The sequence below is a fragment of the Solenopsis invicta genome, chromosome 8 (genome assembly GCF_016802725.1).
Source record: "Solenopsis invicta isolate M01_SB chromosome 8, UNIL_Sinv_3.0, whole genome shotgun sequence".
Lineage (NCBI taxonomy): Eukaryota > Metazoa > Arthropoda > Insecta > Hymenoptera > Formicidae > Solenopsis > Solenopsis invicta.
Window position 1 is genome coordinate 6,718,378 of NC_052671.1, and position 27,023 is coordinate 6,745,400.

General features: G+C 45.4%; 1 protein-coding gene across 3 annotated transcripts in view; it reads right to left on the reverse strand.

Annotated features, from left to right (window-relative positions):
• Positions 1 to 27,023, reverse strand: part of LOC105196935 — a 139,530-nt gene that overhangs the window by 40,514 nt on the left and 71,993 nt on the right. For 2 of the 3 annotated variants that reach the window (XR_005575492.1, XR_850789.3), the window contains exon 5: positions 19,836 to 20,030. Coding sequence is in view for 1 of the 3 variants with exons in the window: in XM_039453230.1 (XP_039309164.1) it covers positions 19,959 to 20,030 (72 nt within the window). In the remaining 2 variants the exon portion in view is untranslated. Of the gene's footprint in view, positions 1 to 19,781; positions 20,031 to 27,023 lie in introns of those variants that run through there. The other variant, XM_039453230.1, reaches the window with a different exon arrangement.

The following is a 27,023-nucleotide window of genomic DNA, read 5'->3' on the forward strand; positions in this document are numbered from 1 at the left end:
ACCGTCGACCATGTCGGCGCGAATGCAAAATTTCAATTGTTAATCAGACCGCACCAGCGGGCAGCCTTTGTCGCTTCTGAAAATCACCGCAGGGTTTCGCGGCTCGCGCCAATTTCGCCTTTCATCGTGATTGCTTCCTTGTACGGTGCCGACTACCACGAGAGTGGTACCCATGCGGTGAAACTCAAATTAAAATCCCCACCGATGTCAGGCGATAATGATAACGAACCACGTCGGAGGTGTTAATAGCCTGACAGGCGTGGATCATCGATTTCGCAGTGACAGAAGCTCCATCGACTGTTTGCGGAAGGAGGCTCGTAGTTAATCAGAATCCTTTCATCTCACGCACATTCGCTACGGCCCTAAGACTCCCGAAGCTCGGACTGTGCCACAGTCGCCGTATAACGTGTAATTTCCTTTATGACCTGAGAAACGAATTTTTAATTCGTGATAAAGTTTTCACTATCTCGAACAATGAGTTTCGAACATCAATGATTGTTAGTGAAGACTATATTTAAACGAGATTTTTTTTAATCAATCTATTCATTTTTTTTTAAATAATGGATAATAAAAATAATCTCATCCAATGAATGATATAAAGAGAAATATTCTAAGAATAATTAAGTAGAAAGAGAATATAAATGAATGCTTAAATTGTGTTATTTTTTATTAAATCGGTACCATTGAAATCTTATTTCAGTGACATACTTACAACTATATCAATCAATGATATATGCATTGTCTTTTAATGATGATACAGTAATTCTCGATGAGAGTCACGGTCAATGACAGTACCCTTTCTTAATCGAAATCACCGAAAGACAATGAATATAGTCACATTACAATTATAGCATCGTAAATCAGTAAATGATATACTGATTCTGATTTAGAGAATAGGAAAAGAGTACGCTAATCATGCATATTCTTTCTAGTCTAAATAGATAAATGTATCGAACTTTCCACGGAACTTTTGGTCGTCGGCGCTTCAAACCCGGACAAGATACACAAATACCGTGTATAAGCAAATTCACATAATCCGCTCGCGGCACGGCGGCGTTCGTTCGTGCCAAAATAAATCAGCGGTTTGGCGTATGAAAAATAGCCCCGCGGCGTCGTAGGTGTATATATTCGGGTCGCGAGGGCGAACGATCCTAACAAATTGGTCCCGAAGCAAATGAGCCCCACGATGCCGATTTATTATTATCTATTTACGATGCGCCTTAAATCACGCGTACTCGAGAGCCGTCGGCATCTTTCGCCGGAGAAATCGTGAAGAGAGCCGAGAGAACAACAAGAAGCAGATAGTAGTACCCGAGGTGTATTACGAATCATTTAACCACCCGATGCGCCTCGTAACTCCAAATAAAGTGTAGCAGTACGTGCCAAGTATTATTCCTTCATCTCGGGCGCAAAACGTTGCAACCTTCTGCTATGGTAAATGTCCATTTGTCTTCTTCACATGGAGAGAAGAACCGTGAAATCATCAACGATATCTTTTTGAGATATCGATATAGTAAATTGCGCACTTTTTCCGTAAAATCTTGTAGGAAGAAACAGGATAAAATGTTTAAATTTAAAAAATAGTATTTACGTGCCTCTCTGACGTTACAGCGTATGTTTAAATGCATGTGTAATATTTAAATGTAGTTTCTTTCATCAATCTCTCAACAACAAAAAAATGTATTTTACATAAGAAAAGATTTCTCGGATTCATCATATGTCGAGGCAATATATCATATAAATTTAGCGTAGGCGTCATATTATTTTAGTAGCACATCAAAAGGATGGTGCAAACGCAAAGCGGGCTGTACATTCGCCAATTCGCAAAAAACTGCAAGGGCACCGGTATATCCCAGCAGTTTTGTGCATTGTTTGCGATCTCGCGCGGTCCCGGTCGCACGCGCGAGGAGTTTTAGCCTCGGTGAGTATCCTGGCGAGCAGCGAGGGATCGGTATACCTATCGGTGACGTATTGACAGACGTGAACAAATGACACGACGCAGCTGGGGAGGGTGCCCGTGGCGAGCCTCGACCAACAAAGCGGCGAAGGTCCGGCTGTATATCGCGGCCCGGCCACGGGACATTATCATATTATGCTCGTTTGTAACTACAAATTGAGTTACCCCCGCGCAAACCCCGCAGCAGTCCGCCGCGACCTGCGTGTGGACCACTCTCGTTGCCAGATACGCATCTCGAGGAAGGTCGGCGAACGTCAATCCGCAAACGATACCTTCCTCATGGATCCTTAACACGCGTTGGAAACAGGTCGACGCGATCGGCAGTCGCCGGCGGGTGGTCGTGGTCGGTGAATTCCCAAACCGAGTCTCGCCGCAAGTATGTAAGATGTTTTTTTTTTTTTTAACGTTTGCATGAAGTTTCGACACGATATTCTCTGACATAATTGGGATGAAAGTTTCGTGTGCGCGCGCGCGCGATTCCTACGCAGAGCACAAGGCGTATGACTTTTTCGCATGATCGATATGCGTGACGAATTTTAGCTTGTCATTTTTAAGGCTAATAGCAGTTAATAGACCAAGAATTTTTACGTAATAAAAAGTCATAATGTCTCGGCGAAAGTCAACGTCACACAACTTAATGACATGCGTACGCAAGTCTGTCACAGTTTACACCTAATCCGAGTCAAGTCAAGTATCTGCGTCAGATCTCTCGTTGGCTAAATAATGTGGGCCAGACAGGCGCGCTTTAGATGTAGATGTAGATTACGAATATGCGTCATAGTGCCTACACGTCCGAAGGTGTGTGTGTGTGTGTGCGTGCGTGCCTGAATGAATTATACTTCCGCGTTCGAAGAAACCTCGCATACGATCTGACAATACAACAAAATCGGAGTTATACTATTTCAAATTTATGTATGCGAATTTACGTGACGCGTTGAATAGCGCAGCGCTTGTTGCATTAAGGGGTATTACGTAATGCGTGCAAAGGTCGGTCCGCTTTTGGTTCCTATACGGGATTATGAAACCGTCGTAATAGACCCGCGAATAAATGATAATAAAAACCGGCGCGAGAGAACGAGAGGCTTGACGGAGACGACGCTCGTCCGGCGCTAAATCCGGCTCGTTCCCGGCAGATGAGTAATCCTTGATTTGACGCGACAGCCGTGAAGAAACTGTTATACATTGTTCCTTGATCGTGGCTGTAAGCAACGTGGGCGATTCTCTGCCGTTGTATTCATGCTCATACGAGCATCCTGGTGCCTCGTTATGTTTATGGGTCGAAACGCTCTGACGACTTCTCTCACGAAATTCTCATACCGCCGTGCGTTTATATCCTGAAGACTGTCGCGCTACTTTGTTTGTTTCGTCAAAAAAATTTTATGCTCCGAAAAGCACATCCGTAAATGTCATCTTTTGTTTATCGGCATTTCAACGTTATCGAGGAGATAATTTATGGTTGATACGACGGTCCTCTCTCTCTCTCTCTCTCTCTCTCTCTCTCTCTCTCTCTTCCTCGCCGGGGGATAAAGCCGACCAAGTAAGGATAATCGTTAAGAATTGACGTAACACGACACTTTATTGCCAATATTTTTCAGCGTATGAATTGGATCCGTTAATGATTACTTATTCGTCCACGCAACTTTCACACATTTTTATTGCCCCTGTACGTTTATCCGCGGCCCGCCGGCCGGAATGAGCTGTTTCAAACGCGGCGATTAAGAAGGAAATATCGGCGTCGGAATGTCCCAAAACTGTTCTCAAAAACTCATTTTGCCGTCGATCACGTCGCTGAACGTTACCGACAGTTCTCGCAGAAGCGATAAGTTAATGCGTCGTAATATCGTTTACAGCATATCAGGTTTGCAGCTTCTTTTAAACGAGAAGCATTCCGAGAAGCCTTACGTTGTGAAATCTTAATCACCTGCGTCGCATAAATGGCGATCCGTTAGCATTCGACTGGACTGTGAGTTGGAGAAGAAACGGTCGGGCGCGAGACAACGGCCGGGACGACGGCAAATTGCTCGCAATACGTCGCGACACTCCTTCGCTATTTCCGATATCATCCACGCGCGATGTTTCTCGTTGAATTAGCATGGGATCGTCGTGGGAGGACAATAAAGTGAGTGCCGTCCAACGCGCACCGCGAGCGAAGAGATCCGCGCCGCGCCGCGCCGGGGCGCGCGTTTACCGCGGCGCACGGTGCGACTGCACGCGCTGCATTCGAGAAGATTGCATCTGTATGCGGTTGCGCAAGAGAGCCGGCACGGCGGTAGCTTCCTCCACGGTGGTGCACACTCGTTTCCGCTGGCCATTTAGGGCCGGCGGGGGTTGACGGAGGTCGTGTTCCAATTACTCAACACACGAGGGCACCCACCTTCGTCTCCACCTCCACTGCCACCTCCATCCGAGCGAGAGTCGTCGCTGCCTTTGCGGCGAGGATGCAACGGCCGGAGAGACGACAATCGGCCGGTGGGAGGACAAACGATCGTTTACCTACGTGCGCGTCGACTCGCGGGTTCGCTCATATTACGTTTTATTTCGCCACCGCTTCTCCGTAGGTCCAACTCGCGGACCCGTCATCGGCATCGCAAGCACATAACTTGATATCGTATCCGCCTCGTTTCTCGCGCGCCCCACCGCGGAGCGTACAAACTCATATCCGCGCGCTCGCTCGCTCGGGCGTACTTGTCAATTAGCGGGATTTAAATTGCCCGACGTGTCTGGATCCTTATGCAAGGCGTGTTTCGCACGGTCCGAGAGAAAGGGAGAAAGAGAGAAAGAGAGAAAGAGTGACTAGTGTAATTAAGCAATTTATAAAATTTATTATTCCACGCAAAATCGTGTTACATATGGGTGAATAGTTTAATTAAATGCTGTCTATCCTTAACAGGAGAAAAATCAAATTTTTGTTAATAATCCGTAGTTACGTAACCGTAAAGAGATTCTATTACCCTACTTTTATAATAACGCTACGCAATTTTATTGAATTTAATCAACCACTTGTCTGTCAGACGGAATTCATGAAACGTTCTACGAATTATCCTTACGTCCCGTTTCGGGATGCACGTCGAGAAATAATTAAAAACATCACACACCCACGTGCGATCTGCCTCGAGAGACTTACATAAACTGCGAACGCGTCCGGAGTCCGGAGCGTGATTCACACGCGCGCCCTTTCGCTCGTCACCTATCAATTAAGAGATCGAGCGCGTTCGCGTTCGCGCTCACGTCCGTTCGGCGAGCGAAAGTATGGCGCAGGAAGTATTACTTACGCTCGACGAGGCGGCGGCAGCAGCCGCTTTGTGGATAGCGGAAACATACGAGTTGGTTCTCTCGCCTTATCGCCTTACGCCCACGTACCGATCTGATACGATCGACCGCCGCCGATATCGATCGTGTGACACGCGCGGCCGGTCTACATTGTATAAATGGTGCTCGCTCGCTTAATTTACCTACTTGCTTACGCGGCTCGAGCTCGTAGATATACCGCGCTGCCAAACCGGACATGGAATAATTATCACAACACGTCCACTCGTTTCCTTCACAAGGTACGCGCACCCACGGTACGCGCACCCACGCGTATGAACTCTGTTTTGATTTCGCCGGGACTAGTTGTGCTGTGCAAGACCCAACAGCGCGTTGCGTCGATAGCGGAGCTCGAAGAGTTAGTCATCCGTGTAACGTGCAAGCGTGAGAGAATCGACGTGGACCGGTCGCCCGCCGATTCTCGCGAGTTTACGCATCATATGAATCACCCGGCGGCGCCTCGCGCTTGATCGGACTTCCGGCGTCGATTCCCGCGGTTCCGCGAGAAATTATGCGAGAAAGTGCTGAGGAAGGTGCGAGACGAAATCGAAAACGAATGGAGGAAGGATGGATTCTCGTGATATTAGTTATAGAAGATGGTCGAAACAATGACGCGGTACATTGAGCCACTAATAAGATGATTATATTACGACATCATATATTGTAAATACGATGCGGAAGTCAGCGAGAGATTTCACGGTGAATCTTCTCAGGCCGGGTACTGAAATGCATCTTATTAGTAATCAAACTGACGTATCATGCATCGCGTATCAATCTTCTCTGTAGGCTGTAGTGTATAATATTGCCGTTACGGGGCTCACAGTGTGCTATGCTACTTCATCGTAGCTCTCATGACGAATAGGCTCACTAAATGCGAAACAATCCAGACTTAGATGCAACTTGTTTTGTTGCTGTGGAAGAAAAAGGTTGACGGCACGATGCATTTGGTGGCACGAAACACATGTGTGTATAACTATATACATATGGGCGTGTGCATACGAATATATAATATGCACGTATAGACATAGTACCTTCTCGCCAGAAGCAGTTACACTGATTGCCGTGTTTTCAAACTCGAAAGAACTCCTCCCGGTCCCGTCCGTGGGAACCCACCGAGTCCGCAGACATGATACAGGCTACGTAAGTACGTACGTACCTACATACGTACGTACGTACGAGTAGACGAGTGTGGTCAACCATGGAAGGAAGAGAACAGGACGAGAACAAGAGGGAGAGGAAGTGCGGAGGCAGCCGAGGGAAAGGGAGCGAGACCGGCGAAGAGTGAGAAAGGGAGTCACTCCGGGCAGCTCATCACTCGCGAATTAACCCGCCGCTTCCAGTACCACTTCTTCCACGTGCAGCATCAAGCGCGGCCGATTCGATCTCTCTGATGAGAGTTTACGAGCACCTAGCGTAGCTCTAAACGGTAACGAATGGACGGATCACGGGCATCGAGGCAGACTCGTCCGACAATTCCGGAAAATCAGAATAGTCGGCGGCCGGTAACCGGCGATTCATAGCTATCGTCTCTCATCTCGACTTTCTTGCGGCTGCGAGAGTATCGCTCGACACTCGGCGTGTCGGGAGAGATCTAAAAACGCGCGACTCGCCGCGCAACCGTAATGACGGAAGAAAAATAGAATCTCGAGAAGACTCCGTGTTTTCCAGGAGAGACGCGTGCCTAGCTCTTGCCGCCGACGTGAAATAAATGCTTACGCGCCACTAATGGCATAATAATGCTCGATGAAAACGCGAAGGCGGATAAGTCGGAATATCGATCTGGAATCCAACGTCACTGACACGCAAGGAGCTCGAGATGCAGATCGGAGATAAGCAACGTTGACGTATTTATGCATGAGCACGTCGGTCATCAAGCTCGTGCGCGCTGCACCTTTCCGTAGATCGGCGCAGATATACGCGTATCCGCGCACATATATAAGCGCCGTACCGTGACGGCGTTACCCTTTTGAACGATCCTCAGCTTTTTTTATCTGGAGATCCCATTGTCTCGCATCTTCGCCAAAAACACGTCGCGTATACGCGTCGGCATAATTTTTCAATTTGCTAGACCCGCCCCGAGATTTCTATCTGCTTTCCGAGTCTTCGCCGGGGTTGCTCCCTCGAGATGGTGGCGGACGAGGGCCCGAGGTAAGGGACGCGGTAGGAACGATACAGAGGGAGAGAAGGTCGAGGAAGAAGGATGTGTGGGGAGGGTGGTCAGTTCCTTCGTACGTGACCTTTCGCACGAGAGGACAGGAGCCCCTCGCGCGAGGTACCTCGCAACCGCTTGCGCCATAACTTTCCGTGTACGGGCCTGTATTGGTTCCCTCCGATGTGCTCACGGAATCTTAAAATTCCTCCGCGATGATCCTTTCCGTGGTGAGTAGCGAAGCGCGCGACCGGCCTGACTTATTCGGATGATCGACGACCTTAACTAACATCGATGTGTCCCCATATCCATAAAGCAAGGCCAACGGATGACAACCGTATAAGCCGCGAATCGCTAATAATAATTATCATTAATGCGCCTATAAAGCAACGGAAAGAAGCCGGACATTAATAAGAGCCGTTCAAACGCACGCGACTCTTAGCACGAGAGAGGTTACAAGTTCTCTATCGTGGATGATCGCCTCGAACCGTGCTTGAACCACATCGGTTTTCTCGTGACCCCACGGGTCTGAGAGAGGTTTCCCCGCGTGTACAACAAACACTCTTACCCGTTATGCCATTTTATATGACGGCGTCGCGTCGCCAACCGTGAACAAAATATCCACGCGATATTGTCATCGAACTGGTAGGTGCAAGATGCGATTGTCCCCTCGCGATTCCGCGGTGCAGAAAGATTACAATTTTCGTCGTTCTCTCGCCCTTCGAGGCTCTCTCTCTCTCTCTTTTCCTCCCTTACTCGTCTTCTCTCTTTCATTTTTTTCTGGTATATCCTTCGGGCGAGGTCCTCCACCCATGCTGAGAACCGGCGCGGGCGGAAGATCGTGGTGCTCAAAATCGATGGTGTACCACGGAAAATTCTAAAAACACAACGAACGATCTTTTTCACCAGCTCGCTGATACGTATAGATATCTACGGTAGATTGAAATTTGATTAGACTCCTTTCTCGACGAAGGAGTGTTTTTACATTTTTCAGAACGACGTTAATCCGCGAACAGGGACTTCCGACGTTGAGAACCACCTTGGTGTGTCTGCGACCTGTGACCCTTCGCCCACACGAGGACGCCATGCACCGCAACGCGATGCAACGCGATGCAACGCAGGCCAGGGGCTAGTGGGAGGGCGGAGGTGCTCGTAGGGCCCGGCAACGGAGCCCGCGGGGACCCGGGGGTGCCCTCGGTCACCGAGCCCGAGCAGGCAAGCCGATCGCGCGCACATCGCCTCGCGCAACCTGTAAACTCGTACCAACGGCAAAAATGCTCTCCCTCGCGCGAGACACTCCCGCGTACGTATCTTAGCCGACAGGCTTTACCCTAAAGCTCGCCTCAGCCGCTACGCCTATATCCGCTATGAGAAAATTTAACTGTGATCCGAACATGGGCGTAAGTTAAAGCGTACAGTTATTACTTGTTTAAGATGTGTTCCTCGAGTTTTATCGATAGGTATTTTTTTTATTCCAAATACTACATGCGTGCCTGTATGTAACATGATTGTAATTCGACTTTATTGCTAATTTTATACAAGACATGTAAGATTGTCGAAATATTATTAAAGTTAAAACTTGAAATTAAAAAACGTGCAAAGTGTTGTAAGTAACGAGCAAGTGTGCGTCTGTGAAGATGCTGTGATTTGTGAAAATCTGTCGCGTAAAAATTTAGCGTTGATAGAGCTAGGACAAAGTCCAAGTGAATGTGTTTCACACGCGATCGTTATCCCAAGTATACTGATACTGGTTTATTCCAAATTAATATTTACACACGTTTTATGTAGTGATAAATAGTGATCATGCGATAAAATGTGATTTTAAATCGACCGTCAGAAACATATTAGCAATTTACGATGTATCTATCAACTCGATAAGGTAATCGGTACTCGATTAAGGGGCAAATAGGTCTACCACGATAGTCCGTTATCGGGAACCAGTTTTGCTCACGTTCTTGCGGAAAGAGTTTAACGCTGGACCGTTCCATCGTGGGTCGACTGAACTCATTTAACGGAATGAGCTTGACAACTTTGTCATAAAGACGGTCGACTAACGACCATGTACCTGGAGATGCAGGTCGTAAACCCGACACCATAAGAGAGCCCCATCCAGCATAGTTATAATTCATTACATTTTATTACAGATTCGTTAGAATTTTTCGACGATGATAGAAAACTGGGTTGAAAGTTGGAAGGAATTATCGCTGATCTTTTGTTGCTGCAGAGAGTGTTTTCATTTCATAATTAATTGTAAAATTTACATAAAATGTATTAAATATAAATTTCAAAGGACATTTTTATGATATCTCCTATTAGAGGAGAGACGATATTCTAAGAAAGCTTCGTTCAACAGAAAATATATGATGATTCTCTCGAGAATAAATTTTGCATTATCGAGTTGTAACACTGCAGGCGTGAGTTGTTTTCTCGCCTGGTCTTCGGGATACGAAACCTATTGTTGGACCCGCACGACCAAGAGAGCAGCCTGGCCACGACTCGCACTTTCTATTCGGTGGTCGATTGTCGCTCGTGCCGCGTTTTCCCCGGAGCAAGCGGAGCAGAAGCGAGATATCGCGGCGCTTATTAGAGCCTACTTTGGGATCGGGAGGTTGATGGCGTGTTCATCGCGAGATCGGCCACGAAGCCAATCCGAATTGCAGAGGGATATTCCTCCTCGTCGAGCAACACCGATATTATAGGCCCCGCGAAATATGCCGAGTCGCCACGGTTCGTGCCACGATGAATGATACGCCGCGGCGGCGTGCTCCGGTGGTGATGATACCGCCAGCCGGAAACGGCCTCTCGGTGCTTGTCCCGCGGCACAAACAATCGATCGTACCCGGGCTGCTACGATTTACGTAACGAATCGACGCGGAAGTCAGCCGCGTCGCGAGAGAGGTTATCGTTGTTATGCTCGCGCTTCCCGCTGAAAGCGGCCCAGCGAAATTGTATTATCCAACGAGTTATCTTATTGAGCCATCAGGTTTGTGCAAATGACGCGCCGCGACACAACAAAGTCACGTCCTCGTGACAGGTGAAAGCTCTCAGGTGAAGATGCAAATCTCATTGTCTCCTAATTCCATCGCGGAACAGAGATATCCGTAATATGAGAAGCCGTAATTAATCTGTTGCGTTACAATCCTAAATAAGCTGATGGTTGTTGTTACCTCTTGGAACAGAATTGAATACCATAAACTATACTAAGCGCTCGATACGAGGCGGTTTTCACATTATCCGAGCGCCTTATTAAATCTGTGTAATTAATTTATGTTAGCGTGTCATCGAGACGTGGCACGATATACCGATCTTCGAGCTATACGTAATAAATCCTACGTCGCGCTCGGATCGCCGGCTTTCAGTTATACTTATGCATCGGCCGTCTATCTATAGCGCCGTCCTAGCGTTACGGGGTGCCGAGTTATGGAATAAGAGGGCTCAGCGAGGGGGAGTGCGAGAACTGGCATGAGTTACGGCCGACCCCATAAATCGCACTCGGGTCACCTGGTAATTGGCGGGCTCCAATTCTCGCACCCAATCAGCACTATGAACCGGATGACGTCATGTATTATCGGCGATTTACACGAGGAAATTAGAATCCGCACGTGTGCCTCGATATTTCGCAATGTATCGACGAAGCTCGCTTTATAAATCTGACTTTAAATAAACACGTCGATATATCTCTTCTTCGTGACAATATAATAAATAATTTTCCATACAAAATTAATTGCCAACCTCTAAAAAAAAAATAAAATTTTTTTTCTGAAGGCGGAGATTTAATTTAAAAGAGAAAAAAAAATATGCTGGATTCAGTTTCGCAATGTCATAAAAAACTACTCGAAAAATCGTATGCAAAGTTTCTTCATCACCTTAATGTCAAGGTTTTAAAGTGTCAAGCACGTGTGTGCCTCTCCGACGTATTCCGCGAGAATCGGTGACCGTTTAGTCTCGCATGAATCTTTCCATCGCTTTTAACAGACTGTTGTAATTGTCGCACATACAACTCCGTGATGAATAAATGACCGGAGAATAAGAGGAATTGTAGCGAATGAAGAGGGGCAAGCGAGAAAGCGCGCGCGAGAACGAAAAGGACAGCCGATCTACAAGTCGCTTAAACTTTGTTAATAATCCAGCCGTCTGTTTCAAGATTAATTGCCTACAATTTATTCGCCGCACTGTTAAGTGTCGTTTGCACAAACGTTTGCGCGGCAAGCTTCCGTTACAAAACTATTCTATGTAAGAGATATAATTATGTCCTCGATAAGATGGATATGTAACGCTTTATCGAATTTCCTCGTCGCAAGTAAGGAGTAGAACGGCATACGTAAGACTACTTTCGACTTATAAATTTCGTGAGTAATAATTTGAAAGAAAGTCAATTTGTACGAGATAACCCATAAGAGCAACCACTTATTGTCCGCATTTATATCTTAGTAAAAAAAAAAAGCTATTTGAGCTGTGAAGAGCTGTTGATTACTTGAGAGACACGTTCGTTCGCACGGTGCCAGAAATTGAATAGTTTTAAGACACCTGAAAACTAATGATAAATAATAGGTAGAGTGTCCTCGTACTTAATCGAGCGTCCACTAACATGTTTCCGTTTTCGGGGTCCGCTCACTTTTTTTTCAAAGATCCTCCTTTTCGTCTTCTTACTCGAACCTGTGTCCGCCGTGCCCGCCTTTTTTCTCACAACCTGCCGACCCGATCTCTCGACACTCCTCGGAGAAATTGCACGTGACCATCATTAGAAAAGCTAGTGAGGTTTCATTAAATAGCAAAAGAGTATTATCGATATCGCAGGAGCATGACGCCGAAATGACTGGTTTCGGTAATCGCGGCGCGGTGGCCCACGTTTAGAAAGTTGAAGATCCATCGTCGTTAGAGGCAAGAGAGTCCCGCGCGGACGAGAGCGCGAATGATTCGGCGAAATAAAAAGGAACTCCGCCGAAACGCCGAAAGTGATGGGCGCTTAATTACGATCCGGTTCGAAGGATACTGATTTTTCAACGAGACAGGAGAAAAAGAGGGAGAGAGAGAGAAACGTCGTAAAAACACACTTCTCTTATTTTCTCACTCTTCACAAAATAGAACGGCGACTGTTACGGTTCTGTCGAACATAATCTAGCTATTTTTACGACATAAGAAGCATAAGAAACAATTAAATAGTAAAAAAAAGTTTCTGTTTCCAAATAACAGTTTATCTGTACTAAGCCGGAGATCGTCCCCCGATCTCAAGATACGTAAGTATACCGCGAGGCAATTTACAATCTCAATTTGTAGTTTGTACGCTTCTAATTTAAACTGCGGGTTTCGGCAATCTCCGCGTTTCTCATGACGACAATTCAACAAGCTCGAGCTTCTCTCGATGATGCCCACGACACGGCTGGCACATCCGCAAACCTGGCAACTCTAGTGACCGCAAATCCGGCCTATTATTCCCCGGCAACATTTTCGTCCTCTTTCTTCTCCTACCCTAGGCAACATCCTCGTCATCGTCGTTAACGACATCGTTCTTCTGCTCGAACCGGTAGAGTAAAACTTGGCAGAGCGCTTAATGGAATCCGCGAATTGTCGGAAGGCGACGTACGTCGCTCGTCCGCAACACTCGAATTCTAGTCACTGGCGCGGCGAAAGCGAGATCGTTTGCAGCACGTGCGGGTAGAAAAGGAGGCATGCGATCTGTCGTTTGAGGAGCAGGACACGAGAGATGCGGTAAACGATTGCCGCGAGCCCGAATCTCGTTAGCGACGTGACGGCGCGGCGGCGCGCGGCTCGGCTCGGAGGCTGACGAGGGCGCTCTCAGGATCCGCGATCCGCGATCCGCGCCGCGAGCGAAGCGGCTAAACATCCGTTATTTATTGGCTCAACGCGGCGTGGCGCACGTAAATGCAATAGTCTTTTAGCGCGGGATACTCGCTAGGAATGCATATTTCGCCGGTGGCTCGCCCACGCCGATCTTGGTCGGTAGGTCCGATTGTTCTCAGGATATACCCCAGGCTGCTTTACTCAGCTGGTTAGTTCGCTGCCCAACCTTCAGCCTGGATACCCAGCATAGTTCGCCTACAGGTCCTGCACCGGCGTGTGTGCGCTCTCCTCTCTTCCTTTCGGAGCGCGATAAAACGCCGCGCTCTCTTTCTCTCTCCCTTCCTCGTCGCTCTCACTCTTCACGCGTGTCCCACTCCCCCTTTCTTTGTCCCTCATTTCTCTCTCGGCCCGTCTTCTGTCCTGTCTCATCTCATCTTGCCCCGTCTCGTACCTCGTCTCATTGCACTTCTCCTCCTGCTTCTCCGTCGAGTCTCTTTCCTCGCGCGATTCGCGTGTGACGCATCGCAGCCACCCTGAGAAACGCGCCCACGCAATGCTCAGGCTCGCTTGCGATTCATCGCCTGCAGGCTACACCTGCCGTGTTTCTACCTGTACCGGGTGATCCCAAAATCTGGGTTCCGTTGACGCCCGAGCTATCTTTATGTGTACCTTGCATCTCACGATTACTTCCTACCTGATGCCAAGAAACTGTAGGCTCTCGAAAAAAAAATAAAACGAGAACGCTAAGAAGGTTAAAGGGTATGTTCCAAGAAATTTATTGCCCTCGGTTTTTAAATGCAAAAGTCTGCGAACGGCATCGCTGAAATATTTTGTACAAGCATGAGAAAAAATAGCTACTTTATCGCCTTAATTTAATAGGAAATTAAGCGAAACATATTCTTGCGCGATAGATTCATCGGTAGATCGATCGAGGAAACCGCAATCCACGGGACGTTTCGCCAATACCTCGTATACCTTCCGCAAAAGCGATACCGGATGTAAAAGGGAAGCAGACAGGAGGGAGAGATCCGCAATACACGTAATTACAGGTTGCGCGTGCGTGCACGCAGAGAGCGCAGTCCCTTCGTGCCGTAGGAGAACGTCCTGCTCGCGACGGTCAGAAAGGGGCAGGGCGCCGTATACTGATTTATTGAAACACGTCCCGGCTGTAGTCGCTAATCGCGTTTTAATTATTAGACGCGCCCCGACCACACCGTATGAAAAAAAAATTCGGGAGTAAGTTAAAGGTCGTAAGCTTTACGTCACTCCCAAAAGATTTAGAGATATCTCATAGATAATCCCTCCTCGTTACGAGACTCGACATAAAAGAGGAAATTTCAGATTATCGTTTTGTAAAAGAAATTCTCAAGAATCTTGAGAATCACAGCTGCGATGGTAATCACCAGATGAGATCTTGTCTACATCAATTTCACTGTCATATTGTAGCTTTGATACTTTCGCCTGAATCGAGAGAGAAAATTTGGAAAGTTAATGCTAAATGTTTTCCGCGAGGAAATGCCAGAAACGCAACGCAAAGAAATTTCTCAGGCGAGAGCATAACTAGGATATCTGACTAGGCAAATAATCTATAATTAAAGGTTGCAATAGTAACGATCAGCACTGAGATTTGCGACGATCGCCGAAACGATTATCTCGCAACGCTCGAAAGCGGCGACGTTATCAGTTGTTATCGTCGAGCGATGCGAAATATCGGAGCACGGCGTGTCTACGCAACGCTCGCAGCAGAGCAGACACATCCGGAACCCGGCGTGTCATAAATCTGGCCGAGTGAGACATATTTTATCGTGCGGACGTAACGAATGGACGCATGCTCTCGTGCGCATTGCGTATCGCCACTGAGTGCCGTCCCTGCTACGAAAATATTAATGCAACGTCATCAATCATGCTGCATAAACAGTGGGTCAAGAGGAGGATTTACCGCTCGCAGAGCGGTACCAGATCGCGCGGCAGCCTGGCGAACGCGAAACCGCGAATGATTTTAAACGCGTCATTTTATTATTCGAACTATCACTGACTTTCTCAGGAAATGGAATGCCAAGGAAGATGAGTATTAGAAATGATTCGTGAAAATCGACTTTGAATATCTTGATGATTTCCGCTTGAAGGCAATGAGCGCAAAAATAGATATTTTCCACTAATCGAATGTATTACAATATTTCGATAAAATAATCAGTTTTGGATTTATAAGAAAATCGCATTAATAAGAACGTTCATTGTTAAAGCTAAAATTCAAAATATTCTACGTGCCAGTTTATGTTTTTTTTTAGTAAATTGAGATGTAAGAGTCACGTGCTAATCTTCAAAGCGCGGCTTAGACACGTCAAACGTTTGTCAAAGGAACGACCTCAATTTCTCAAAGAGAGCTAATCTCGATATAACCGAGAAGCGATGAGTCAACCGCAGTTTCGCCCGTTTGTGGGCCCTCGGGCACATCGCGCGCGCCGAGAAGAAAGGGAGGCGGGGGAGAGAGGACGTGCGTGAGTTTCACCAAGCGCGTATTCCCATGGGGTCATGCGGCAGATTTCTGGATTACGTACGATCCGGGCTTTTGATAGAAACTTATATGGCAAGGAAGCGGATGGCGCATTCGGCATTAAGGAAGTACGTGAGTCTAGAACGCGCCGCACTTATGGGTGCGTTTTCATATCTTTCTCTCTTTCGCGGTGCGCATCTCCTACAGGTACACGTCCTCCGCGTATCCTTACCTTTCCCCCCGGTGTTCGCGGATTGCCTAACATACATCATTCAATAAGTCTCTTTCTATTCATGAGTTGGAATAATTTTGCAAATCTTTGTCTCACACATTGCGATTTGTATGTTGTTATCAGCTCAACACAAGGATATCAAAATTTAGAAAAAATTTATCGAAAGAGAAAAGAGCGTTTTTTGCCTCCATAACTGTAACATCAGTCGTATTCGTCAAAGTGAACAGAATAAATGCCTAAGACATGATTTATCTACTTTAGAATCATCCTGTACAGCCCTTAAGAAGGATGTTCTAACGGTGCTGGGGGAATAAACATTCTCGACCGTATAATTGCACGCGCGTTGCGTAACGGATCGTAGCGTTTTCTGCGGAATCGTCGTCGATTGCGAGGCCCAAACGGGCGCAACATAACGACGCATCTTTGTACAAGATTCGTGTACACACGCGGCAGCGGCTCTCGATGCGTACGGTTTAGCCGAGGTGTAAATCACGAAGGGAGATCGCATAGGCACGTACGAAAGGCTCGAAGGAAAGGTCTTCTCCGTTCCTCTTTCTCTCCCTTCTTCCCGTTCTTCCTTCTCTTTCCTAGCCGTCTCTATCCGCGGTCACGATGGGAGCAGCTCTTAGCGGGGCCATCTCTGGTCGCTAGAGCAGGCATCAGCTGCCTGACAAGGCGTATAATTAATCCCTAATGACGCTGGCATAAATCCATCTCGGTAGGCTGTTCGGCCGATCGCCGCGGCTCGCGCGCCGCTGGGTTTACTAGCGAAATCAGCGCCAGCTTTGTCGCTGTCGTCTATTTTCCGCGTTATTTATGCGCCCATCACCGAGCCGCGCTGCCGCAAGTTCGAACCGCGGCTGAGAAGAAAGCCGGGCTCTTCCTCGAATGGTCCGCTTGCACCACTCCTGCGGAAGCGCAAAATGACCTTCGCGCAAAGAGCACGCTTACGTTAGAAAACAGTATGTACTTTTTCAAATGTTTTATGATCATTGACAGAAGACTCTTTTCTAAATTGTTGCGATATTAATAATTGACAAAAATATCTTTCAGAAATTCTTTTCAAAAATAATCTAAGAAGAAATAATAAATTCTTTTTCAATCAAATAATCTAAAAAGAAAAAGAGTTGTTTCAATTCAGATTTAATTTGCTAGTAAACGCGTTCATCCACAATTTTTATATATATAGATATAGAATAGAATTGCGTTCACAAATTTCAGCTGCCGTCGACAACAGCAAAGCCGGTGGTTGGCGACCTCGCCTACTCAAGCGTTTAAATTACCGACTCAATAAAACGCCGTGAGACAATGAAGCGATAAAGCTGTTAGATAAAACGCAACGCCAGCTATAAATCCAGCGGTGATCCAGTTTACAGCGTACGTACACCACCGCGGGACATAAGATGCAGTTGACGTCATGGAATTGCAATCTCGATTTATGTCAATTCGCACAATTTCTCATGAGATAAAGTCGATTTGAAATCCCGTCATAAGGCGTGCGCCTTAACGTTGTGATTTAACACCTCTTTGCTTTCCGTTTCGTAAAAGGATTCGACACACCTGATTCGCCGCCCTATAAATTGCGTATCATATCTTTGTAATTTAAGAGAGAGAGAGAGAGAGAGAGAGAGAGAGAGAAAATACACATATTCCTCTTCAATCATTATTCATTTCGCATTTCATTTCGAAATATCGCAAACGCGCTTCAAGCTAACAAACAATTAATTAACATAGGACTGACGGAACAGTGTACCGATCCTATGTTTATACAATTCTAGAAACAATTTTGTGCAATTGACGAATTATCGGGTAACGGAAGGAAGGGAAAAGGGGGCGAGGAAAAGTAAGTGAGAGCGTTTACCGATTCCCGGATAGCGGGTCCTTCCTGGAAAGGATCAGGCCGCACGCTCATTCTCTCGAGCACGAGCATAAGAGTGCGGTGGAAGGGGAGGGGAAGGGTACAAGCGTGATGTGCTTCCACGGGGCTTCGCGTTCGTCCGGAACGAACTGCGCGGCGCGAGGGCAGGCAAGAAGGGCAAGAGGGAGAGAAGACTCGCGCTCGCGCACGCGGCGTTGTGAAGAGGGAACTCCGCAAAGAGGGAACTGGCGTACCGAATTGATGCACACGAAACGGCATGCCCGGAATGTTATAATCGCGAACCTTTGAACCCAAAGCCGAGACTCCCACACCACCCGGGATCGCGCGAGCGCCGCGCCGCGCCGCGCCGCGCCGCGTCGGGCCCCGTTTCCATCGTTGAAATTACTCGTGTTACTCTCCTCTTTCGTGCCGCACTGGTATCGCGCCGATACGCTTCCACGAAAGCGTCCCGCTCGACGCGCGTCGAGCTCGTGTATAATAATTCTCGTGTGCGTTATCCTCCGGATCCGCGCAACGCCTCCGATACACGCGGCATAATTCGGGGATTAGCCTCACTCATCCCGCTATCCCGGCGAGATAAATTCTCTCGCGTTGCCTACGGCTTGGTTTTAACGCGGGCGGGAAAATATGAGGCCGTGCGATGAAAGTTAATCGCGACTTATCGCGCGATACATAAGTAGTTTACGAGTGAGGCGTCACGAAATGATTTCTTGCGAAACAGGAACTCTAACTCGCAGACTGGCGCACATTGGCGCATCTGCATCTCCCTCGACGGAGAAATAAGGAAGTGGAGGAGAACGCGGACGGAAAGACGGATAGCTGCGGAACGAGTCCGAAAATCTCGTAGCGTCTTTTGCGAGACAACGCGCGAGTCACCTTACACTCCCACGAATGGCCTACGGGAGAGTCCTCGCCGCTCGCCGCCTTCGTCCAGCCGTACGACCGCGGTGGGCGTTACGGTAATTAATTTTTGCTCGATAATTAAGATATCCCGAGAGCAGACGCTTAGGTGTACCCCGCGGTAGCATCATTTTTCAAACGCCAGTATCGCGTGCTCTTGCTGCGCGTGGCTTAAAAACAGCAGTGAGCGAAGCCGCGCGACGGAAAGGCGTTAAGCCCAAGGCGCTAGAGCCACGTTTTGTTTTTGTGATTTTTTAATGCGCGCAGCTGTAGATGATGTGTTGAGATATAAACCGGCGTCTATGTTAATTCCGCGCATTTGCATTTTCCTTCCGATGTAACAAAAAAGGCATTTCAATGAGGGCCGGGTACGATAAATTGCATCGCGTCCTCTATCACGTTTGCACTGTCGACTCTCTCGGATATATCATAAACAAATAGTGTAGTAAATCGGTGAGTTCTGCCATTAATAAGCAGCTGCGCCCACACAAAATTCGCAACAAACGTGCGAAAAGCCGCGATTGTGAAAGTTTCATCATGCGGCGTAATTTATTTCATCGATTACAAGTATTAAATATCGCGCGTAAACGTTTCCGTCCTTTTCGTTTCGCTTACATCGCATATATCGCACCGTTCGGTGCAGAACGGCAGAAACGCGACGAAGAGGAGGAAGACGGCATGGAGCGAGGGAGAAGAAGGAGCACGTCACGGAGCTTGAAACATCTGGCCCATGGTGTTGGTGTTTCGTGGCCTCGTGGGGATTATTAATTGTTTCATCTCGGCCCTTATCCGCGCCTCCCCGTTTGCACGACTAAGCAAATACGGGGGGCGTAACCCACACGGTGATGTACGAGCTTAAAAGCCCTCGCGATCGGCCACGAGAAGCAAGCAGCCTCTCTCTCCTACGCCACGGAACTGGGAAAGGGAGAAAGAGGGAGAAAGAGAGCGAGTGAGAGAGAAGGAGAGAGCGAGAGAGGTAGATGGGTAGATAGATAGATTAGAGAAAGCGAGAGAGGGTGGGAGGAAACGAGGAACGGAGTCGGAGGAAGAAAACCGACGGGGTTATCGTCTGATTTATAATTTGAGGCTCTGGGTGCACCTCCGTGGAATACATACCGACCCGATGTTTTCCGGTTCAGGAAACGTAATTGGTTGCCAGCACGATCATAGATAGCCGCCGGTTCGAATCGGGCTTCGAAAGCGTCCCGAAGCCGATCGTAGAATAGCTTCGTCTCTTCCTCACTTGCACCGGATCGCAGCCTTGTGTCCGGGCCGTGCGCTTCCTTTTCTGCCACTCCTGCTCGCTGTTATCTGCCGGAACATTTTTAATTCCCGTTTGAGATCACGAATATCGATCGGTTACCAAGGGTATAAATCAAGAATCGATCCGGGTAGCTGTTGGAAGTCAACGATACCTGCCGCTTTTACCAGGTATCATCTAGATCAGGCACTTTTGCAATTAGTCGTGATTTCACTCACAGGCATTCGCATGCTCCGAATCAACTGTACGCTACGTGCAATCGTGCAATATATTTTTGAAATATAGTCTACGTAGCGGAACAGTTTAAATATTTTATATCTATCATGTCTAAAATAATTATGCACGCTTAATTATTTTATCATTAATATACCTTCATATAAAAACATTTATATGAAGAATTTTATTTTATGATTTTACGAAAGCAAGAATAAAAACAGGAAAAAATGTAGAAATCCTGTATCTGCCAATAATAGTATGCACAGAAAGATATCAGTTTTATTGCATTATACTTCTCTAAGAAAAGTGATTTTTCAATTTACTTTTTTTTCCTTCTAGTAATGGTTTTTCTAAGTGTTATGATGAGTATGTATATTCTAACATAATTATCCAGGAAAGATTTTTTTTTATTGAAGAATCTTTCCTTGATAATTATGTTAAAATATACTCGTCACAAAATTTAGAAAACCTAATTTCTTGAAAAAATAAAAAAACGACTGTATAAATGTATTTAAAAGGTTGTGTATTATTAAATAAAAAATAAACTATTCAAAAATAGATATAAAATCAGTCAAATATTACTCAGATAAACTTAAATCTTAAAAAATAACACTTTTGAAGCTACTACATATGTTCAATTAATAGAATTTTTTAACTTCTCTGTCTTATTTTTTTAATTTGCAAGATATTTCACGCAAATACTAAATCGTATAAATTCTCATAAAATATACTAATCACAAAGTTTAATTCATTATCATATACCAAAAGAAAAAATTTGTTTCTTCGACGAATATTATAAAATTGTATAAAAAAAAAAGATAAGCAAATCAAAATTTTGTTTTAATATTTTGAATGAAAGTATTAAATTAATAAGGATTTACAATATTTTTTGTATAAATTTTATGCTTATGATAAACTTATAATAGATTTGCGAATATATTATGAACTTTGAAATATTTTAATAAGTAACATTCAATTAATTTACAATATGTATTTTTGTATGTGTATACAGAAGTTTATTTCAAGTAAATATTATATTTGTTTAAATAAATAATGAACGTATTTTAAGACTATTATCAAGAAAATAATCTTTGTAAAGATCACTGTTACTTAAAAAAAAGAAAACTAAAAATTGAGTAATCGTTTTTCTTAACGCAGAAAATGATATTTTTCTGCGTGTAGTAATAAAAATCTTTAATCTTCGAAGCTATTGGCTCTTATTTAATTACCTTTAAAATTTCAAGAAAGAATAGAACGAAATAACTTCTGGATATCAATACAAACTGAGAATCGTTGAGAATAAACGATACGTAACGCATCGCTGGACGGCCGATCGGAAAGATAAAAGAGATCGGGATGCCGGTGTATCTGCCAAAGCGTCGGATTAAATCGAGCCGATCGGCAACACATGCGAGGGAGTTGATCGCGCGGAAGGTGACGGCGCCGAAGATTGCGCGTGATCTCGTCAGACTCACGCACGCACGCACTCGCGTGCCTCTGACGAAACCACCTCTCTTCCCGTGGCTCACATACAGGCCAACGATTTGTTATAACTGCGGGCTCGCACGGGCGCATTTGTATCTTTCCACGTTGGCTCTCGGTGCGTCATCTTCTCCGACATCTTCATCCAACCTGACTCGACTTGAGACGCGAATGCGGCCGGTCCGATCGCAGTCTGCGAGCGGACCCGGGTCCACGAGCGAGCGAACGCAATACACGCGCGCGCGCTGAATTATGGGGTGCGGGAACACCCACTTCCTGGTCATCGAAAGCCACAAACTCCCACGCATACCGGCGCGTCTCGCTCAAGCGCCGTGATGGATCCGCCGTGAGCCACCAGCATCCCGCATTCTTCCTCCCTTCCCCCTGCGTCATCGTCATCTCTCTTCCCCTCGAAAACGCAGCATTTTATGGGCACGTATGCCCTATCATTATTCGTAAAGTGATTCGTTAATCAATCACCTTATCTAATTATTAACCGTCACGCTGGCTGCAACGAAACATTTCATTTCACGGGAGCGAGCCATTATCTTTGCTTCGTATCAAGAGCGTACTCTGTCGAGCAGATTCGCGGATCTTAGCAATTTGAGACGTACTTGCACAGTGGTGATGCGTTTATCCGGCGCGATTGCCCCGGCGCCAATTCGCTCTCGCTCGCTCTCAGAAGCGATTCCCGTTGCGGTCCGGTCGGAAATGTTCTCGCCGACGGGCGCCTTACAGGCGCCGCGAGCACGAAGAGAGAGAAGAAAGGAAGCGAGAAAGAGGGTCCGTGGATGCGGACAGTGAATTCTGAGATGGGACAATAAATTGTTATGCATCCAGCATTCGACATGTCGGTCGGATAAAAGAAGGAGACCCGGAGACAATGCCCGTCGCCGCGCCCGAGAACCCCCTCGGCGCATCCGGTGCGTTTTCAAGGAAGCTTTCGGTGCGCCGTGACACATATCAATTGATTTTCACGGGCGCGAGTCCCGGTCGAGTCACGAGTTCGATATATTACGCACGTTCCTTATTCGAGCGACGAAAAAGCTCGTAGTGGGCGCGGATGAAGAATGTCCCGCTCGAGACCGACACCGCCTAATTTTTCTTCGAATCTCGATATTACACGTGTCGTGACGCGCTTTCAGATTTCAGAGCCCGTGTTTGCCGCGCCAACAAAAATTCGAAGGGAACATGTCGGATTTGATTATCGCTAGTACGGAAACGTCGCTATCTGACTGATAATTGTTGCCGTTACATAAGGTTGCTTAGAAATGAAACTAGCGGGTGTTAAATAGAATACTTAATGTCCTGTAGAAACTGTACGCTAACTTGAGAACACGTCTTGACTACAATTAAAATCACAATGTAAACATTCGTTGTATTCCATGAAAATCATAAGAATTTTCAGAAAGACTGTCGAATTTTGTAGAATAATGGAAATGATTACAAAATAGCTAGAACTGAACACAGTACGAACATGGATATGTTTAATTTCGATTTCTATTCATAAAAGTTTCTCGAAATTTCGAAGGTAATTAAATTGTACTAAAAGTAACTTGAAAGTAATGCTCATGAATTTTTAGAGATTTTTTTAAACCACTTTATACTTTAAATAGAGATGTAAAACTTTAAAGTGGTTTTAAAAAAATTTCTAGAAATCCATGAACATAACTTTCAAATTACTTTAGTGTAATTTAATTACCAAATTTCGAGAAACTTTTATGAATAGAAATCGAAATTAACATTTTTGAAGCTACTACATACTTATTCTATTTAATTAATAAAATTTTTTTTATTTCTCTAACTTGCGTGATATTTCGAAAATACTATACCGTATAAATTGTCATAAAATATACTAATCACAAAGTTTAATTCATTATCGTATACCAAAAAAAATTTGTTTTTTCAAAAAATATTATAAAATTGTATAAAAAAAATTAAAATAAACAAATCGAAATTTTGTTTTAACTTAATATTTTGAATAAAAATATTAAATATTAGGGATTTAGAATATTTTTTTTTAATAAATTTTATGCTTATGATAAACTTATAATAGATTTGTGAATATAATATGAACTTTGTAATATTTTAGTAAATAACATTCAATTAATTTATATACGATAGTACGTCAGTACTCATGTTTGTGATGACAAACAAAATGTTCACATTGTCTTGTAAGGGTTAAGAGAAAAGAATTAAATAAGTGTATATCAAATCTCTTTTTAACGATAGCCAATTTTATTCAGACGTATCGTCACGTCATTCGTAAATTTTTACGTAATTATTCTTACGCATAAATCTACTACAAGTAGAACGAAATGTACTACTGTAATTACACAAGTACGGGTGTAAGAAAACTAAAACTGTCACTTTTTTGGACCGAATTCAAATTTCCCTACCCAACCTTAGGAAACTTGATCACGCTCAAAGACGATATCGACGATGAATGAGTAAACGCGATCGAGCAATCGTCGCGATTCGAAATTATTTAGACGACGGTCGATCGTCATCGACCGCGCGTTCCCCATAAATTCCATCAAGGAGCTAGAAACGTTCTCTCTCCCCATGGAAACTACTTTGTTTTACGACTCGACACCCACGTCTCGTACCTATGCGTGCACACGCACCTTCCTTGCGTTCTCGAGTGCTCGCGCGCTCACACTCGAAGCCTCCCCTATGAGCATCATCGTCTTACACAAAGCACGCGCGCCGTTCAATGTAAAGCGTTAAAGCGCTACGTGATCGAATTCGATAAGCGACCGGACACTACGCCAGTCCGAGCCACCATTTCGCTCACGCCGCCCGAATATCAAGGAGAGAGATCGTTAGAAATGTTTAGAATTAGTCGCGTCTTTTGCCAAACAATGACTTCGATTTTGCCGATTGATTTAAATCAGTCGGGTAGGAGGGGGGGGGGGCTCCGTCGTCATACCGAAGCCGCATTGTCGCACTGCTCAAACGCGTTCCTTAGGTAATGCCAATGCGATTCTTGTTGCGCGCTCAACTGAAATGCGTTTCACCACATTTTTTTGCCGCAATATTCGTCTAATATCACAGGTGCTACGGTTTATATAACACATCCGAGAAGTTATTTTCTACAAGGCTTTGGAAGCAGCTTTGCGTAATCGGTAATCATGAAACGCGAGGATCACCTTGATCTACGAGACATTCTCTCGATGAGACTATCTTCCTCCAACACACCAGTCGTGGCTGGAAGTCGGTTCATTATCTGGCTACACATATCACAAAATTAGATCACATATCACGCGTACATTAGCTGAACGTGATTTATTTATCGTTTCGAACTCCTTACGACAGATGTACTGAGATTTCAACACATTCGATGTGTATATTTACGCTTATAAGAATTACGCGAGACAATTAGAACATACTCGAACGATACACATATCGATAATTCCACCTCGCGCTTTACAACACAATTGTGTATGTAAAGAGATCTGTGCTAGTCATATGTGAAATTACGAAGACAAAGATCACCATCGCCAATCTCGAGATTGATCGGAACGAGAGATGGAAACGTTGGCGATAGATTGAAAAAGAACGAGTTTTTGCAATATCCTTTTTTTTTTACATTGCGAGGTTTGCGTATAAAACGATTTGATTTCACGATGGCTGGGTATCACGAGGTAGACACGAGCATCCCCGTGCGCGTCGACGCGATCGACAGTCGAGATCTCTATGAATCACTCGTGACGTTTTTCGGTTTCAGCGCGCATGTTTGAATTCCGATCCGAGCGGGAATACGACGCGCAATGTTCAAGTAATATTATCCGGCGTGCGATTCGCTCGCCCACACCAGAAGAGCTGCCGCTCGAGATCGTGAGAAGTACTCCAGATCGAGCGAGCAGGATCTGCCAGGTACATATCGTCTCTCGACTGGCTGTTAAACTCAGATCGCTAACAAAGTGAGGATCAAATAATAACACGTTATGATCGCGCTGCTTCGAAGATAGATAGCGTACGGTGTGAGTGAATAATTTGATAATGGCAGCGGCGGTGGCGGCGGCGGCGGCGGCGGCGAAGCGTCTTGTCGTACTCTTTTCGCCCTCGCTGCCTCCGCCTGAGAGATCGAGGACGAAGAGCGCCGCTGAAGAGGGAAGATGATCTCCGATCGTTGCCCGAGATCTAGCACTCGTCGCTCTCCCTTTCTTCCACCTTCTCCTCCTCCTCCTTCCTGGTTCCTTCATCCTCCCTCCCGACACGCCGCTCTTCTTCTCCTCTTCGTTCTTTCATACTTCTCTCGTTCCTCCGCGACTCCGTCTTATTTTCACGCTCCCTGTCTCTCCCTCTCTCTCCCCGCCGTCCGCCCACGAGATCCCCAACCTCTTCCCTTCCGATCTCGAAAGATCATGCCGCGAGATGCCAGAGCTGCTCGTGATATACCCGGGCGGACGGGTTATGCCACGAGATCGCCTCCGCCGTCTCGTGTAAAGGGATATTCCGGTGCTTCGGATATTTTTGCAGACGGCCTTAATGGCGGATGATTGTGTGCCAAAGGTAACTCCAGGTGAAAATGAACCATCCCCGAGCCTCGCCCTCCTCCCTCCTAGCTCTTTTGCGCAACGTGATCGACTAAAAGGGCTCAACCGCAGCCTGGGAGTTTTCGCTGCGCTCGTTCTCATACGTCATTTGCTATGCAATTCATGTCGAGTATGCCAAGACGAACGATAGACATCAAATAAAGAAGTGATTTTCTATGACGAAAATTGCAACGAAACAGATAGGAAAAGATGGTATACCTTTGACTAATTTTCACACTTTTTATTGTGCAAGGTTTATTTTGGTATCTAAACCAAGAAAAAAACAGTTCTCTAAAATATTCTTTCAAGTATATTGATACATTTTTGTAGATTTAAATTGTTTTTTATGTACTTTTTTTAATTAGAAAAAAAATTAAACTTCTAGTCAAAGATAATCCATGATGTGCCTCTGATGATTAATATAACATATAAAAAGGGTGTATAAATATATGTTAAGATAATTTCATATTTTTAATTTATAATTTGAATGTTTTAAGGCAGTGTAATACAAAAAAATTCAATTTCCTCTATCTCAGCGAGAAAAAGTCGAATCAGAGTAATTGAATGTGTGTTGGAAAGAGTAAGAATAATACTTTAATGTAATATTCGCGTGGATGTTTAAAAAAAATTATTAGACATTTTGTAAGTTAATGAAAATAGCTAAATTTTTTTAGCCTCATTTTTTGCACCTTTGTGTCAGAATATTTCAAAAACTCGACGTGATACATCTACATTTTCGGACTCACATTCGTAATCACATATCAAAATCTATCGGAAACAACTCCGTTTACTTTAAGGCCAAAA